General features: G+C 44.6%; 1 protein-coding gene across 1 annotated transcript in view; it reads right to left on the reverse strand.

Moving 5' to 3' along the window:
* Positions 1-18,614, reverse strand: part of LOC124795455 (sodium/potassium/calcium exchanger 3-like) — a 243,520-nt gene that overhangs the window by 184,261 nt on the left and 40,645 nt on the right. The window contains exon 2 of the mRNA XM_047259481.1: positions 992-1,077. Within this exon, the coding sequence (XP_047115437.1) occupies positions 992-1,037 (46 nt within the window). The 5' untranslated portion in view covers positions 1,038-1,077. The remainder of the gene's footprint in view (positions 1-991; positions 1,078-18,614) is intronic.

Here is an 18,614-nt window from a genome sequence, read left to right on the forward strand (position 1 = left end):
ATTAATTGTATTTTTATTATTCTTCATTATTTACTAATTTTTCTTAGCAAAAATACCGTATAGTTGTACAGTTACTTTCTGTGTCTACTGACTAACAATACTTCTTATTGATATGTGTTCATTGCACCAGCTGTCACTTTTCCAAAAAGATGTATTGCTCCTCGGTTCTTATTGATATTTTATAATACTGAACGTAACGAAACATTTCAGCTGCACGGTTGCTTGATTGTTATATTTCATAGGGATGCATTTTCCCATCTGAAGACATGCAGATGCTTTAAGATGTTAGAATCTATTTTATTATTTTCCAATACCACATTTAGTTATTTTTTTATGAAAATGGTTGTCAAAATTGCAAACAAATTTATCGAGAAGAATATCACATTAATTCTAGCATTAGGTTTGTTGGCAACTTCATTGAATATTCCATGGGGTAGAGAGTATTTGCTGCGCATGAGCGATGGCAGTCTTCTTGAGCAGTTTACACACATTTCCATTTAATCCTGTACTTATAGTCGTTTTACAACATGTCAAGCAGCATCTGTAGATTCGAACGGACTCGATCCTTGCCCACTCACAGACTACTATCTAAACACAGAACAACAGGAGTTAACCCCCTAATCAACGAGTACCTTCTCATGCTGCACAGATTTTACTCAACAGTTGCAACAATTTTCATTTATTTAATAACCGTATATCTAATTATTTCACACGTTCTTGTGTTTCTGTGTAATGGGATGAAAATGTATAATTATGTGCTGGGTAACATTTCAAATGAATTTATGGTATAGATTTAAATAAATACTCAATACTTCATAAAACGTATCATGTTTATAAGAGTATGCACTGATAATTTGTAAAACAGTTATTAGAAAATTCTTATGAGATGTGTCCGGACAAAGAAACAGTCACGAGCGTCGGCAATGACAGTGAGTAATAAATAAATCATCTCTGCTTAGTAAAACACATATTTATATTAACATGAGAATACCTGTGAATGAGATGTTAGGAGAGATGACGTCACTGCCAAGCGACATTGTCAGGCGATTTCCTCCTTGCCCGGTAGCACCGGCAGCTCTGCAACACAGCACACAGGAAACACAGTGAGGCAGTTAATTTACAACGTGCTTGAGCTTGTTAACATACCCTAACGGCCGGCCGAAGTGGCCGTGCGGTTAAAGGCGCTGCAGTCTGGAACCGCAAGACCGCTACGGTCGCAGGTTCGAATCCTGCCTCGGGCATGGATGTTTGTGACGTCCTTAGGTTAGTTAGGTTTAACTAGTTCTAAGTTCTAGCGGACTAATGACCTCAGCAGTTGAGTCCCATAGTGCTCAGAGCCATTTGAACCATACCCTAACGTCTTATGTTTTGATGGGAGACGCTTCCACACGACGGAGACAAATCGCCATTCCACTGCTTCAGCTCTTAATGTAGTCTCTGACCAGAGAAACTGCATACAGAACAGAATTCTAACAAGGACTGCAAACTACACTGACGGAAAAAAATCGCAACACCAAGAAGCTGCGCAACATACACCACAGTTGATGGGTGTGTTTCTTCACCTGAAAGACGACGACGGCGCCGGCGCCTGCTCAGATTCCGCTAGCGTCGCATAGCAGTGGCGCTAGTAGTACCAGCAAATCAAGTTTGCTTTAAATAAAAAGTGTAAGTGTCGCGAGCCTTAGTTACCTTTGAGATTGGACGTGATGACTCGATGGCAGTCAAGAGTGCCTTTACGGGTACAAAGATGCCAGTATGAACACCGTATTGAGTTTGAAAGAGATTGTGTAATAGAGCTACGCGAAGCTGGATGTTCGTTACGCGATGTTACAGAAATACTTGGCAGGAATGTGGCCACTGCACACGACTGACTGCCGGCAGCGGCTGTCACGGGAAGGTACGGTCGCAAGAAGACACAGGGCTGCGGGCGGCCACGTGGCACTGCCGAGAGGGAAGGCCGTCGTGTCCGGCGTCTGGCTGTGGTGCATTGCACTGCGTAACATGCGGCAGCAGTGTCAGGAGCAACTGGCGCAACAGTGGAACAACCAACTGTTGAAGACGGGCTGCTTCAAGGACAGCTCCGAGCCAGACGCCTGCCCTGTGGCGTGCACTCCACCGACCCCAGACCACCGCCGTGTGCGACTTCAATTGGAGGGCAGGGAGGAGGTGTGTCGTGTTTTGTCATGACAGCTGGTTCCGCCTCGGTGCCAGTGATGGCCGTGAGTTGGTTATAGGTAGGCGCACTGGACCAAGCCTGGAGTTATGGTCTGGGCTGCGATTCGGTATGACAGCAGCAGCACTCTCGTGGTTATCCCAAGCACCCTGATTGTAAATTTGTACGTCAGCCTGGTAATTCGACCTGTTGTGCTGCCATTCGTGAACTGCACTCCAGGGGAGTTTACCAACAGGATAACGCTCGCCCACGTAACGCTGGTGTAACCCAACATGCTCTACAGCGTGTCAATGTTTTGCCTTACCTTGATCGATCACCAGACATGTCTCCGGCAGAGCACATTTGGGATCATCGTACGGCAACTCCAGCGTCATCCACGAACAGCATTGATCGTCCCTGTATTGATCGAGCAAGGGCAACAAGCACGGAATTCCATCCCGCAAGCTGACATGCGGCGCCTCTACAACACAAGGCACGCACGCCTGCGTGCTTGCATTCAACGTTCCAGCGGCTACTCCAGTTATTAACGTACCAGCGTTTCACATTTGCGATGGCCTATGTCGCGCTTACATGTACCTCTGATTAAGCAGTGATAATCACAGATATGTCACCTAGACAAATGTATTGTCGAAATTTCATTACTCTACATTAATTATATTTTCGTGTTACGTTTCTTTTTTTTATGTCTGCCACAAACGTTACCAAATAAAAACTAGTCCTTTAGGCTCACCATCAACTCACAAAAGGACACATGAACCGTCAGAAGCAGTTTAAAATTTTCTTATTGAACTCGTACATTCTTAAAACAGTATATGAAATTCAAAACATAGTCTTTCATTGTTCCTTATTGCTTTGGTAACGTATTTAACCAAAACTGAGGCATACATTGGTAGAGGAAAGCCTAAGCAATCGGCTATGTAATTCCTTCAGAAAAAGGACTGCTTAACGTTGTAGCTAACTTGTGGGAATTAAATCGTTGTGGAACTGATGAAACAGTCACTGTACGGAATACGTATATCATCTGTTAGTCATGTACAACTGTGGGACACGGTGTGATGCTACGTGTGGTGTGTCCAGTGTGCGAGGTATTGTGAAACACTGGGTGTGGCTGAGTGCTGTGTGGCTGGCCGGTTGCGCTGTGATGGCCGGGCCAGGCAGGCGAGCCGCTCCTCCGCGAGTGTTTGGAAGCAGGTGCGGTGCGCTCTCTGGCGGGCTGCAGTCTGCTCGCTGCTCGCACATCCCGCGGCGGCTGAGCTAAACTACGCCGCCACACGTTTATGGGTGTTGCGCAAAAGGCCAGGTTCTGAAGCTTCGAAAATTCACTCGAAACGCTAAGACTACACCCACACATATTACAGAAAACCTAATGACAGTAATGAAATCGCAGTAAGGAGAAGAACTCGGTAAAACTATTACCATATGTATAAGGTGAATATCGACGATGTTATTATCATTTATGTACACTCATTTTCAGAAAAAAAGAGAATACAGATAGGACATTCATATTTTCAGGACATGTACATTAGTATGTTTTGCAGAAATGATTAACATTTCGGTCACCTCGGATCAGCAAGCGTGTCTTGCCTTGTAGGCCCTGGTAATTTGTTCCGTGCGTGATGACGTCGGCGCGCATAAGGCGCAATGGCGTCCTGCGGTGTGGCCGTCCGTACTGCATTCGCCTGGTCCACGGCCGCCTGCATTAGAGGCCGGAGGACTGAAATGTGGCAACGTTACGTTAAGGCCTGCCGCATGGCTGTGGCTATAAGGCAGCGAACGGAAGCAGTTGTTTACGTACTTTCGCGGTGTCTGTTTTATCCGACATTACAGTGTAATTATGCTATACTGGACTCTGCAAAAATTATAGCAGGTAGTCGTGACTACAGTAGAAGATATAACACAATGTAAGTATACAATTCTGTGAAGTTTGTAGTGTTTTTACACGTATATGTGCAAGTGTGCTACGTGAACGACTTTCGTCTACACAATTGCAACAAAAGTTCTACTATATTCTAGATACAATTCGAAAATAAAGTTTTGAATTCATAAGGTTAGTATCAGAATCTTCTCCTAAGTGATTTGTGTTAATATTATGAATATTTCTACACATTTTATTCTATTGTATACTTGTGTTTCGTGATGTCCAAGCAGTAGAAAAAACCAGCCCACTCAAATTCTCATTTGCTATTTTTACATAATAGTATTTTGATTTAAGATGTTAGCAATTAATGCATCATTCTATTTGCAGATGCCAGAAAAATGTTGTGTTCCTGGTTGCAACAGCAACTACAAATCCAGCAATGAAGAGGGTTACATCTCAGTGTTCAGATTCCCTACTGAAGAGGGAAACAGAAAACGATGGACAAGAAATATCCCCAGAAAGGACTCGACTCCATCAAATATAAGTGTTGTTTGCATTAAACATTTTGAAGAAAGTGACGTATCAAGAGTGGAGATTTACAAGGATTCTGATGGGAACTGTCACGAGTTTCCTCGTCAAAGACCAGCTTTTACCAGAAGCTGTGCCAAAAATATTCCCTGGGTTACCATCGTATTTAAGTAAGGTGCAGCCTCCAAGAAGGTGTTTGTCATTTATATAGGAAGGAATATGATAATACATTCCAAATAACAGACTGAAATAATTGCAAGTCTGAAAATAATGTTAGTAGGCAACTCACAAAATTGTTTCCTGAACTTGTATATCCAAATCTCGGGTAAGAAACGTCATAATATGAAGAACATTGAAAAGTTCATCGTTGTAAGGAAACGAGAATAAAATGCGTAATTCCGACCTAAAGTCGGCGTAATACTGCGAGAAATTAGCTTTTCTAGGTTACTGTCTTATTTATAGGGACCAAATCTACAAAACAGAAGTGATTGCGTATTTATATCTGACACGTTGTTCTCCATTCGACGAAATCTAACTTCAGTCTCGGCCTAGCTGGTCACGCTAGCCGGCCTACTGACGTCACAGGCTACGTCGTTGTCAGCTTGACGACTCCGGCCTCTAGTACAGGCGGCCGTGGCTGGTCCCAAACTTCCTCTGTGGTGGTCGGCACTGGGTCCTCGTGCTGCACCTGTCGTTTCACCACACCCCTCCCACACATTTCCGATTGGCGACAACTCTGGTGATCTGGCGGGCCAGGGCAAAAGGCTGACCCCCTGTGACACCGAGAAGGCACGTGTTCGTGCTGCAACGTGCGCTCCTTCATTGTCTTGCCGAAAAATGGCGTCTGGGATGTCGTGCAGAAAGGTTGCGGCTGCGGGTCGCGGGATATCGTTCCCCTAGGTCACACCGGCCACAGTGCCACTGTTGTGGCTCTACCCAATAGCAAGCCACACCTCGAGGCCTGCTTCGAGTTGGCGCTGTCTGTCTTGCGCGAAAGCAGTCGCCGTGATGCCGCTCCCCCTGTCTGCGGCGAACCAAAATGCGCCATCATTTTCAAACAAACGGAACCTGCATTCGTCCGAAAACACTATCTGATGCGATTACTGGCCCAAGTGACGTCGTCCTGTATACCACCGCCTTCTAGCATGTTTCTGCAGACTCCTCATAGGTAAGCGGAGAAGTAGACGACACGCACGTAACCCGTGCCGTAATATAACGGCGACGGGAAGACACCCCTGATGGTGTACCATGTGTTACACCGTTCCACTGTTGCGCCAGAGCCGAGGAGGACGCAGATCTGTCCCGCAGTGCCATTCGCATGAGGTGTCGATCATGTCTGGTGGCGTGGTCTGGCTGGTGACACGTCTCGACGTGTTCTACGGCCTCCCGTGAACCGCTCTGCACACACCCGTTGCACTGGGGAAACACTTCGTAGCAGACGAGCAGCAGTTTCCCGGATGGATTCACCACATCCTTTCTTACTAATAACGCTGCCTCTTTCAAACTCACTGATTTGACGGTGCGGTTTGCGCATACGTCTGCTAAGCATCCTGCACGTCTGTTCGAGTCACTCTGATCCATTACCAGCGGTTTACTGTGACAGCGAGAGCCCCGGGCACATTTTGCCGTTAGGTTGTGATGCTCCGCGATATCGACGTTGACCTTGAAACCCCCTCTCCGACATGGTTCAAATGCTAATAATTTCTGCAGAACATTCTAATGTACGTGTCCTGTTAACATGAAAGTCATATTTCTAGTCGTATAAGGTGTTATGTTTTTTCTTAGCTTGAATGATCAAAATTATTAATAAAATCAATAATAAATGCTACCTACGGGTGCAGAACACACTTGCATAGATCTTGAAGGCTGCTACAGAATGACTGTTTGTATTACTTAACAAATACTCAAACTGTTATAAATAAATTATTGAATACCTCAGAAAAACTGCCAAAACAAAGAGCCCTCCACATATAAATTAAGTATTAGTATCGGCATGAATGGTTCGTTCTATTATCTCAATTTGTATATGTTTGTAGTAAGTTAATTTTTCTGAAATGGGTATTTGAGTAAGATAGTTTAGCAGCGGCATGCTAAGTGAACTTATGAACTTGACAAGTTTTTTTTTCCATTCTGCATATGCTGTATGAACTTTAATAAAAGTTGAGCATTCAGATTCGGCGATGTTTAGCTTTTAATAATGTCATATCAGACTGCAAAAGTTTGAAAGTATAGTAATGTATGTCCGAAGTATGTAAAGGTTGTAACAGATAAAACTGTAAGAATGGTGGTATAGTTTTAAGTTGGTATGGTTTTCAGTTGGTGTAGTTGTAAGTTGCTAGTGGTCGATCGCATGACCAGCTTCTTAAATAGGCAGACAGGATGAGATTTCCATGGTCTTTTGATGATCGTGTCTTGGTTGGTAAAGTTGTATGATAACGTTTGCAGGGGCAATGAGCCTCTTGGGCTTAACTGTTCGTTGCGACTTATAATTATCTCAGTGTGCACCAATTCGTGACTTAGGACTACTTCTGTGTAAAAACTTGTGCCTTAGAGACATTGTGAACTGTCAGTACTTGTACAACTATCAGCGACTGAACTTTTGTCGTGGTGGGCTTATTATTGTGTACGGTCTCCTATAAGCCTAATGAACTTCACGCATTTAATTCAGCTTGAGTGATTTGGTGCGTGGTTCAGTGCCTTTGGTTTACTTTCGTCGCAGCCTGTGAACACTCTGTTTGCCCTGCTAAGTCAGTCATTTGATTTCCCATTTCTTTACGGTGTTCAAATAAAAAACTGTGTAAGGCCACCATTCGAAGTAAGATTGAGACTGATTTGAATAAAATGATGGTGAACTTTAATCTTTAGGGATCAATCCCTTATTCCTCCATAATTTTATTAATTAATTCATTAACTTGCTCTGTTATATAAAATATTCACTGATTTGTCTCTGCTACATCATTTTGCCTCGGCACAGATCAGTGCTCCTGTAAGGGCTTAAAGCAACAGAGTACGAGCCACGTACAAATGTAAGACCGAGCAATGCGAGGTGGCGAAGTGGTTGGCACACTGAACTCTCGTTCGGGAGGACGGCGGTTCAAATCCGCATCCGACCATCCACATTCACTATTTCCGCGTTTTCCCAAGGTCGTTTAAGGATAATAACGCGATGGTTCCTTTAAAAAGAGTACGGCCGTTTTGTTCCCCGACCTTAACCGACCCAGACTTGTTCTCAGTCCCTAATAACCTCTCGATGCGACATGGAAGGATAAGAGTCCTCCCTTCTTTCCATTTCAAGGTCGCGTGCTCACCCTCGGATGGTTGGACAGCAACAAATTGTCCACAACTGGAGACAATTTCACATTATTTTTCTGGTTTCTATACCTAGTGAGACTGCAGCGGTTCCAAAGGAACGTTTTCTTCTAATATAGGATGCATAATATAGCATAGACGGCATAAGTACTGAAACAAAGTACTGAAACTACTGGTTGACGGTAGACCAAGGATTTCTGGCTGTTTCTTTTGGTTACTTTTCCACAATAATTTTTCACTCGTTCGGTTTATAATGTATGTGTAAGTCTGCTCGATATATTTTTGAGAGCATAAACAGTGCATCGTCTGCAGTAGTTCTATTACACCCGTGAGATTTACAATGTCTGCTAGTTTCGTCGTCTTCTGGATTTACACAAAAGCCAGGTACAACCACGTGTCTGTTAATTTACACGACGTGCCAACCCCGACGGCGAAATTCTCGCTCACTCGTCTGCTTCTCTCGTCCTTTTTGACAGGAGCACGCACCGAGCGTTAGGGTCGCAGCATTACGTCACTGACTCTGTTTCAGCAAAAGGTACTTGATACTACTTGCATCCTTCATGAACGACGGACGAAAGTAAAAAACTATGATGTTCGGTAAAACTAACGTTAGATCAGGACCAGCACATAACAGACTAAAGCAATAGCACCTTATTAGCGTATCGTTTTTTATTTCCTTCTGCATGTAATAAATAAACTCTAAAATTAAATATGTGAAACTGAATACACAAATAAACAAAACATTGCAGTGGGACGCTCAAAACTAGTGCGAGGAACTCATGCAAAGAATACAAAGAATGCACCACGAGGAAGCCTCAAGAGGATGTCGTCATGAGGAGAAACAACACTGGCATTCTTGGGATCGGAGTGTGAAATGTTAGATTCCTTAATTGTCAGATAGGTTAGAAAATTTATAAAGCGAAATGGATCAGTTAAAGTTGGATATAGTGGTCAGGTGAATAAAGGGTTATAAATACAAAGCCAAATAGGGATAATGCAGAAGTAGATGATGAGGGAATTAGATTAGGAAATGAGACACTTAAAGTACTAAAGGAGTTTTGCTATTTGGGGAACAAAATAACTGATGATGGTCGAAGTAGAGAGGATATAAAATGTAGACTGGCAATGGCAAGGACAGCGTTTCTGAAGAAGAGAAATTTGTTAACATTGAGTATATATTTAAGTGTCAGGAAGTCGTTTCTGAAAGTATTTGTATGGAGTGTAGCCATGTATGGAAGTGAAACATGGACGATAACTAGTTTGGACAAGAAGAGAATAGAAGCTTTCGAAATGTGGTGCTACAGAAGAATGCTGAAGATTAGATGGGTAGATCACATAACTAATGAGGAGGTATTGAATAGAATTGGAGAGAAGAGAAATTTGTGGTACAACTTGACTAGAAGAAGGGACCGGTTGGTAGGACATGTTCTGAGGCATCAAGGGATCACAAATTTAGCATTGGAGGGCAGCATGGAGGGTAAAAATCGTAGAGGGAGACCAAGAGATGAATACACTACGAAGATTGAGAAGGATGTAGGTTGCAGTAAGTACTGGGAGATGAAGAAGCTTGCACAGGATAGAGTAGCATGGAGAGCTGCATCAAACCAGTCTCAGAACTGAAGACAACAACAAACAACAGGTTCAAAAATGGTTCAAATGGCTCTGAGCACTATGGAACTTAACTTCGGAGGTCATCAGTCCCCTAGAACTTAGAACTGCTTAAACCTAACTAACCTAAGGACATCACACACATCCATGCCCGAGGCAGAATCTTTTGGCTAGGGCCCCCCGTCGGGCAGACCGTTCGCCGGGTGCCGGTCTTCCAATTTGACGCCACTTCGGCGACTGCAGTCGATGAGGATGAGAGGATGATGATGAGGACAGCACAACACCCAGTCCCTGGGCGGAGAAAATTTCCCGACCCATCCGGGAATCGAACCCGGCCCCAGAGGATTGACAATCCGCCACGCTGACCATTCAGCTACCGGGGGCGGACAGTTATTGGTTAAGAACTGTAAATTAAAAGTGAAGAAATTGGAAAAAGGTAAGATATAAAGGAGATGAGACCTGGACAAATTGAAAGAACCAGAGGTTGTTGAGAGATTGAGAGAGAGCATCAGACAACAATTGACAAGAACAGGGGAAAGCAATAGAGTAGAAGACCAATGAGTAGCTTTGAGAAATGAAATAGTGAAGGTAGCGGAGGATCAAACAGGTTGAAAGATAAGTCCTAGTAGAAATCGTTGGATAACACAGGATATGTTGAATTTAATTGATGAATGGAGAAAATATAAAAACTTAGTAAATGGAGCGGACGAAAAGGTGTAAAAACGTCTCAAAAAAGAGACTGGCAGGAAGTGCAAATTGGCCAAGCACGAACGGCTAGAGGACAAATGTAAAGATTTATAAGCATATATCACAAGGAGAAAGATAGATACCACCTACAGGAAAATTAAAGAGACGTTTGGAGGAATGAGAAGCAGCTGTATGAATCTCAAGAGCTCAGATAGAAAATCAGTCCTAAGCAAAGAAGGGAAAGCTGAGAGGTGGAAGGACTATATAGAGAGCAGATGTACCGGAGGGCAGTGTTACAGAAATGGAAGAGAATGTAGATAAAGATGAGACGGGAGATGCGATACCGCGAGAAGAATTTAACAGAGCACTGAAAAACGTAAGTCGAAGCAAGAAGCAAGGCCCCTGGTGTAGAAGACATTTTGGCGGAACTACCGATAGTCTTGGGAGACCCAGCCGTGACAAAACTGTTCCACCTGATGTGCACGACGTGTGAGACAGGTGAAATACCCTCAGACTTAAAAAAGAACGTAATAATTCGAATTCTAAAGAAAGCAGGTGCTGACAGGTGTGAATGTTACCAAACAATCAGTTTAATAAGTCACGCTTGCAAAATACTAACACGAATTCTTTACAGAAGTGTGGAGCCGGCCGTAGTGGCCGAGCGGTTCTAGGCGCTTCACTCCGGAACCGCGCTGTTACTACGGTCGCAGGTTCGAATCCTGCCTGGGACATGGATGTGAGTGATGTCCTTAGGTTAGTTAGGTTTAATTAGTTCTAAGTTCTAGGCGACTGATGACCTCAGAAGTTAAGTCGCATAGTGCTCGGAGCCATTTGAACAGAAGTGTGGAAAAACTGGAAGAAGCCGCCCTCGGGGATGATCAGTTGGGATTCCGGAAAATGTAGGAACATTCGAGGGAATACTGACCCCACGACTTCTTTTAGAAAATACGTTAAGGAAGGCAAACCTAGGTTTATAGGGAAAGCTTTTCATAAAGTTGGCTAGAATACTTTGGAATTATGAAGGTAGCAGGTGTAAAATACAGGGAGCGAAAGGCTACTTACAACTTGTGCAGAAACGAGACGGCACTTATAAGAGTCCAGGAGCACGGAAGGGAAACAGTGATTGAGGAGGGAACGAGACAGAGTTGTAGCCTATCGTTGATGTTACTCAATCTGTACATTAAATCAAGCAGTGAAGAAAACCAAAGAAGAATTTGGAGTAGAAATTTAAGTCCAGGGAGAAGAAATAAAATCTTTGAGGTTTTCTGATGATATTGTAATTATGTCAGAGACAGCAAAGGACCTGGAAGAGCAGTTGAAGAGAATGGGCAGCGTCATGAAAGGAGGATATAAGATGGACATCAACAAAAGCAAAACGAGGATAATGGAATGTAGTGGAATTAAATTAGGTGACGCTAAGGGAATCAGATTAGGAAACGAAACATTGAAAGTAATAAATGAGTTTTGCTATTTGGGCAGCAAAATAACTGAAATTGGTCGAAGTAGAGACGATATAAAATGTAGACTGGCAATGAACAGGAAATCATTTCTGAAGAACAGAAATTTGTTAACATCGAATGTAGATTTAAGCGTCAAGAAGTATTTTCTGAAAGTATTTGTATGGAGTGTAGCCATGTATGGAAGTGAAACATGGACGATAAACAGTTTGGAGAAGAAGAGAATAGAGGCTTATGAAATACGGTGCTATAGAAGAATGCTGAAGATTAGATAGGTAATGAGGAGGTATTGAATAGAATTGGGGAGAAGAGGAATTTGTGGCACAACTTGACTAGAGGAAGGGATCGGTTGGTGGGACATGTTCTGAGGCATCAAGGGATCACAAATTTAGTGCCGGAGGGAGACCAAGAAAATAAGACAGTACGCAGATTTAGAGGGATACAGGTTGCAGCAGCTTAAGAGGCTGGCACAGGACAGAGTAGCATGGAGAGCTGCATCAAACCAGGCTTCAAATTGCCAGCACAGACTCAGAAGATATTGTTCGTGTGAAACACAACTAGCTGTTTATTCGCAAGAAGGAAATGAGTGCTATCGACAGGAGATGTCAATTGATTCCATATTTTTAGATTTCAGAATGCTTTTGACACTGTTACTTAGAAGCGACTTCTTATCAAGTCGCGCACCTACGGCATACCGCCTCTGTTGTGCGACTGGATTCGTGATCTCCTGCCAGAACGGTCAGAGTTCGTAGTAACTGACATAAAGGCATCGAGTTAAACAGAAGCAATATCTGGCGCTCCCAAAGGAGGTGTTGAAGGCCCTCTGCTGTTCCTGATCTGTGCGATTATTTAGGACGCCATCTGAGCAGTCACCTTAGATTGTTTGCAGATGATGGTGTGATTTACCGTCTTGTAAGGTCATCAGATGTAGGTAATGAGATGTGTGGGATCATCCACTTGAATAAGAAAAAGAATCCGCTTAATTTGGGTTACACGATAAAACCACAAATGTACAGGCTGTGAATTCAACTAAATACTTAGGGATTACAGTTCACGTGGAACGATCAGATAGATAAAATTGTCGGGAAAGGGAAAGAAAGACTCCGATTTACTGGCAGAACACTTAGAAAATGCAACAGGTTTAGTAAAGAGACTGTCTACACTACGCTTGCCGGCCGATGTGGCCGAGCGGTTCTAGGCGCTTCAGTCTGGAACCGCGTGACCGCTACGGTCGCAGGTTCGAATCCTGCCTCGGGCATGGATGTATGTGTTGTCCTTGGGTTAGTTAAGTTTAAGTAGTTCTAAGTCTCGGGGACTGATGACCTCAGATGTTAAGTCCCATAGTGCTCAGAGCCATTTGAACCATTTTACACTACGCTTGTAAGACCTGGACCAACGACGCCTGAAGAGCATCGTCAACATGACAGAAGTGCAACCCTTCCGCAAATTGCTGTAGATTTCAATGTTGGGCCATCAACAAGTGTCAGCGTGGGAACCAATCAACGAAACGTCATCGATATGGGCTTTCGAAGTCGAAGGCCTACTCGTGCACCCTTGATGACTGCGCGACACAAAGCTTTACGCCTCGCCTGGACCCGTCATCACCGACATTGGACTGTTAACATGTTGCCTGATCGGACGAGGCTGCTTCAAATTGTATCGAGCGGATGGATGTGTACGGGTATGGAGACAACCTCACGAATCCATGGACTCTGCATGTCAGCAGGGGACTCTTCAAGCTGGTGGAGCCTCTGTAATAGTGTGGGTCGTGTGCAGTTGGAGTGATATGGGACCGCTGATACGTCTAGATACGATTCTGACAGGTGACACGTACATAAGCATCCTGTCTGATCACCTGCATCCATTCATGTCAATTGTGCGTTCCGACGAACTTGGGCAGTTTCAGCAGGACAATGCAACACTCCACATGTGAATTGCTACAGATTGGTTCCAGGAACACTCTTCTAAGTTTAAACGCTTCCGCTTGCCACCAGACTCCCTACACATGAACATTATTGAGTATATCTGGGATGCCTTGCAACGTGCTGTTCAGAAGAGATCTCCACCCGTCGTACTCTTACGGATTTATGGACAGCCTGCAGGATTCCTGGTGTCAGTTTCCTCCAGCACTACTTCAGACATTAGTCGAGTCCGTGACACGTTGTGTTGCTGCGCTTCTACGTGCTCGCGCGGGCCCTACGCTATATTAGTCAGGTGTACCCACTTTTTTTCGCTCTTTAGTGTATAAGGTTTATAATTCAGACAGCAGCCAGGCACAAGTATGGTTTAACAAGGTTTATTTGAATCAAACCATGACCGGTTTTCTATCTTTTACTAGTCCATCTTCAGGTGTTGTTACATGTTTCGTTTTGTTTTCTTGCGGGGGCTCGTTTTGTAACCGTTGCTGGTTTGCTGTAGGATAGATTTGTTTCTTATAACCTCTATCGAGGTATTTATGAATAGGTTTTAAAGTTATTAAAACGTGAAATGTGGTGAAAACTTACGTGCCGTATGCCACAGAAGCATGCAAGGAGCTACTTGTCCAGCTGCCGAAGGGGCTGTGGCCAGGATGTTTAAACGTTAACTCATGCTGGTAACACATTTGGGGGGCGCCCGGGTCATGCTGTCCAAGGAAGCGAGGAGAATTACAAAGCGGTGACATCAGTGTTGGCTGAAAGCCGCTGCCTGGGACAACTCGGACAGCTGGCGGCTGGAGCAGAGCCCGCAGTCAGCACGTGCTCTCTCTCTCTCTCTCTCTCTCCCTATTGGCCGGCGAGAACGGCTGCCCACTGAGCACGTGGTCAGCACAAAGCGCGCTCCACAGGAACGAGCAGCGACTTTCCTACTGGCTACGTAGGCCACAACGAATTGTGCTCAAGAACTGCAGCGGAATATTTAAGAGAAACATGTAAAATAGCAATTTGACTGGCCAGGCGACCAGCACATCCTTTTACGTCGATGATTTCTCTCCATTAAAATGAAATCGCTTTCTGTATGCTAGGAGCTCTTCAGTGCACTTACACAGCTACGTTCGTAGTTTACTCTTTAGCCTAAGTGCGGAACCGGGGTCGAAAGCCTTCCGGAAGTCGCGGAACGCGACAGCAGCCTGTGCCTGCCGGCCCGTCCACAAGATGAGAAGTGCGAGCTGATGTTCAGGAGGTCGTAGCTTCCCGAATCCGTATCGATCCCTACACTGCAGATTTCCGATCTCCAGAAGGGCCATAATAGGCGGGCATAAAATGTGTTACACATTTCTGCAAGAGATGGACGCCATCGACATAGACCTACAGTCGTATGCATCTATCGACAATCTGTCTCGCAATGACCGGTGCATTTTTCCATACTTTGCTCTCCCAGTGACCTACAACAGACTGCCACTAGAACAGCAACGAGTTATTTCGCGTACTAGAGTCGAATCCGTAGAGGCGTCCCACCAACTCGAAATGCCTTTCCTCTGTTGAGAGATTCCAGTTGATTTTCTATCCTCGGTCACTTAAAATGGCATCTCATATTTTGGTGTTCGTGTGACGAAAGGAAGCACAAACAGTACGGTCTGCCTCGGTGAAACAAGTACGTATTACAAAATTCAGTATTCCTGCCACGTGTCACTCTTCGTTTCCGTGTCAGTTTGACCACAGAGTGACTGGATGGGTGGCCTCGATTCGTTTAGTGACTCAGAGCGAAACCAAACATCAGAGCATTGTTTATCTGGTCGACAGAGATAACTTTATTTTTGAATTCTTCTCACCGTCATTTTGGCTTACTTCATTATATATTTCCCAACAAGGCTATTGCTACATTAAAACCTACAGCTACACTCTACAAGCCACCTTTTGTGTTCCAAAAGTATTGTACAATACTTTTGAATTTTGTCCATTCGTACTCAAAATTTTCAGTCTCAGAGATGAATATATGGTGTTGACTGTACAGGCAATTTGATTTATTTTTTTATTTTTTTTGGTGAGTAGAAATCATTTTCTTTCTTAATCTACTAACACCTGTAGTCGCTGGTTCTATAACGATCTTATATTAACGGAATCTCTGTCCTACGTTGACTGTGAAAGTTCAGGCCTGTTTGTAGCCCGGAGACCTAAAATGTCACCTTCACAAGGCGATTCTCAGATAAGGCATTCAGAGCAACATCACTCGAATCGGTTTCAACTACCAGCCCTAATCACTTCATTCTGCCCCTCTATAGCTGGTAAGCTCTATAATCTTTCCTAATATCAGAACACGGCCATTACATTTACGAGCGACCTTCTCCAACTTCTTCCTGAAATGTTCTGACACTAGCACTGTCGAGGCCCAGCGAGTCTAAAAAAGGAGCCGATAACCGTTTTATCCAAACACGTATCTTCATCCAAATCCTTTTCCATTCGGGATCTGTGCCAGGCTCACTAAATATCACCGTGGTATAAACATGGCTCCACCACCAAAATAATCATATCTTTATCATATACGTCCTAACCTGAATTTGACGTTCCGTAAGTATTCACTTTTGGTTTCAACTAGCCCCCTGTTCTTTGTTCTGTATGGGAATAGACTAGTTCTGGAATCGCTGCACGGACAGACCCGCTGTTAAGTAATTGTGTATTTTCTTCATCCGCTCCGCAATAACAAATGCTGCTCTCTGTAATTAATGGAGATTTTATTCTTCATTTTCGAAATTGGTATATAATTTTTTATCAAGCATTTAGAGGCGTTTCTGCGTCCTAAAAGGCCTACATATGAACGTGATATGTATTCTATTATATGCCGCCCACGATCTCTTCTTTACTCTGCTACTAGTGACAGGGGAAATTCATTGACAATGCCAACCACGCGTTCTGTCAGAACGTCAGATTATCAAATGGCCATCGACGGAAGGACTAGAAACACGTACGCCCGGGAAATATATCGCAGCAGACTTCGTCTAAAATCCTACACTACCCTGCCCCCATCCCCCACCTATCACAGAACCCCAATCAGACTCAGATCTGTTCCTTCTTCGTTGATATTAGAGAACATTATTCCGCCTTCCCTTTGCTAGACAGCAAGTGAACCATTGGTGAGTTTCTTTTCTTCAAGTACATAACGTTGCAGCTTAGGCAGAGTATTGCGTTGCCCACACAATCGAATACTTTGTTAAACCACGGGAGGTATCTGCCATCCCCACCATTTAGGTATGGAAGGAGAACGGAATAGCGCTAGATATTTCGCACACCTTCGCGGTTGGCGCTGAGGAAGCCAGATCTCCGAGGTGTGTTCAAAAAGTATGGGGAATTTTCGTTTCTTCGAAATAATTATTTATTCGTCTACTTTAATGTTATCACCTTCGAAGTAGTTTCCATTAGATACTACACACTTACGCCAGTGCTCCTTCCTATCCCAGAAAAGCTTCTGGAACTCAGTCGCTCTTTCAGCGAAGCGCTTCTAGTCTCCTCAAAGCTTGTGCACTGAGGTGACAAAAGCCGTGGGATATCGCTCAATATCGTGTCGGACCTTCTTTTGTCCGGCGTCGTACAGAAACTGGACGTGGCATGGACTCAGGAAGTCGGCTGCAAAAGTGTCGTGCCGTGCTGCCTCCATAGCCGTCCGTAGCTGCGAAAGTGTTGCCGGATTTTTTGCATAAACTGACCCATCGATTACGTCTCATAAATGTTCGATGAGTGGTCAAATGGTTTATTCGAATTATCCAGAATCTTCTTCAAACCAATCGCGAACAATTGTGGCCCATTTTCTTCCACTAAAATTTCGTCGTTGTTTGGGAACACGGCCTCGAGGTAGCCGAACATAACCATTTCGAGTCAATAATCGGCGCAGCTGGACCAGAAGACCCAGTCCATTCCATGTAAACACGGCCCACATCTTTATGGAGGAACCAGCAGCTTGCACAGTGCCTTCTTGACAACATCAGTCCATCGATCCGTGGAGTCTACGCCGCAATACAGCCGAACCGTCAGCTCATACGAACGGAAATCGGGACTCGCCTGACGAGGGCACCATTTCCCAGTGTTTAGGATCCAACCGATATGGTCAGGAGTCCAGGAGAGGCGCTGCAGGCGATGTCGTGCTGTTAGCAAAGGCGCTCGCGTCCGTCGTCTACCGCCACAGCCCGTAAACGCGACGTTTCGTCGCACTGTTGGAACGGATGCGTTCGTCGTACGTCCCTCATTAACTTCTGCGATTGTTCCACTCGGTGTTACTTGTCTGTTAGCACTGCGATTGTTCCACTCCGTGTTACTAGTCTGTTAGCACTGCGATTGTTCCACTCGGTGTTGCTTGTCTGTTAGCACTGACAGCTCTACATGTAAACACCGCTGCCCTCGGTCGTTAAGTGAAGACCGTCGGCGACTGCACTGTGTCCGTGGTGAGAGACAACGTCTGAAGTCTGGTGTTCTCGGCACCCTCTTGACACTGTGGTTCTCGGAACATCGAACTTCCTAACGAACGATTTGCGAAACTTAATGTCACACGTGTCTAGCTCCAACTAATATTCTGCGTTCAACTGTGTTAACTGCCGTGGTGCGGCCACAGTCACGTCGGACAGCCCTTCACGTGAACTACACGAGTGCAAACGACAGCACCACCAGGCCACTGCCCTTTTATACCTTCTGCACATGATTTGCCGGTATCTGTTTTTGTGCCTGTCGCTATCCAAATGTTCAAATGCGTGTGACTTCCTAAGGCACTAAATTGCTGAGGTCATCGGTCCATAGACTTACACACTACTTAAACTAATTTAAGCTAAGAACATCACACACACCCATGCCCAAAGGAGGACTCGAACCTCCGACAGGAGGGGCCGCGCAATCGGTGTCGTGGGGTTTCCTAGCGTGTGGTTTCCTACGAGCAGTGGCGCACTAAACCTGTCAGAGACCCGGGTCGGCAAAACAAATCGAGGCTCCCCTTGCTGCCCCCTCCCACCCTCCTCCCCAGACAGGAGTTCTCCGAGAGTTTCAAACGCAAACGGAAGGAAGTCCCACGTTGCTTATCATCTTCATTTTGATAATTT

The sequence above is a fragment of the Schistocerca piceifrons genome, chromosome 4, assembly GCF_021461385.2.
Source record: "Schistocerca piceifrons isolate TAMUIC-IGC-003096 chromosome 4, iqSchPice1.1, whole genome shotgun sequence".
Lineage (NCBI taxonomy): Eukaryota > Metazoa > Arthropoda > Insecta > Orthoptera > Acrididae > Schistocerca > Schistocerca piceifrons.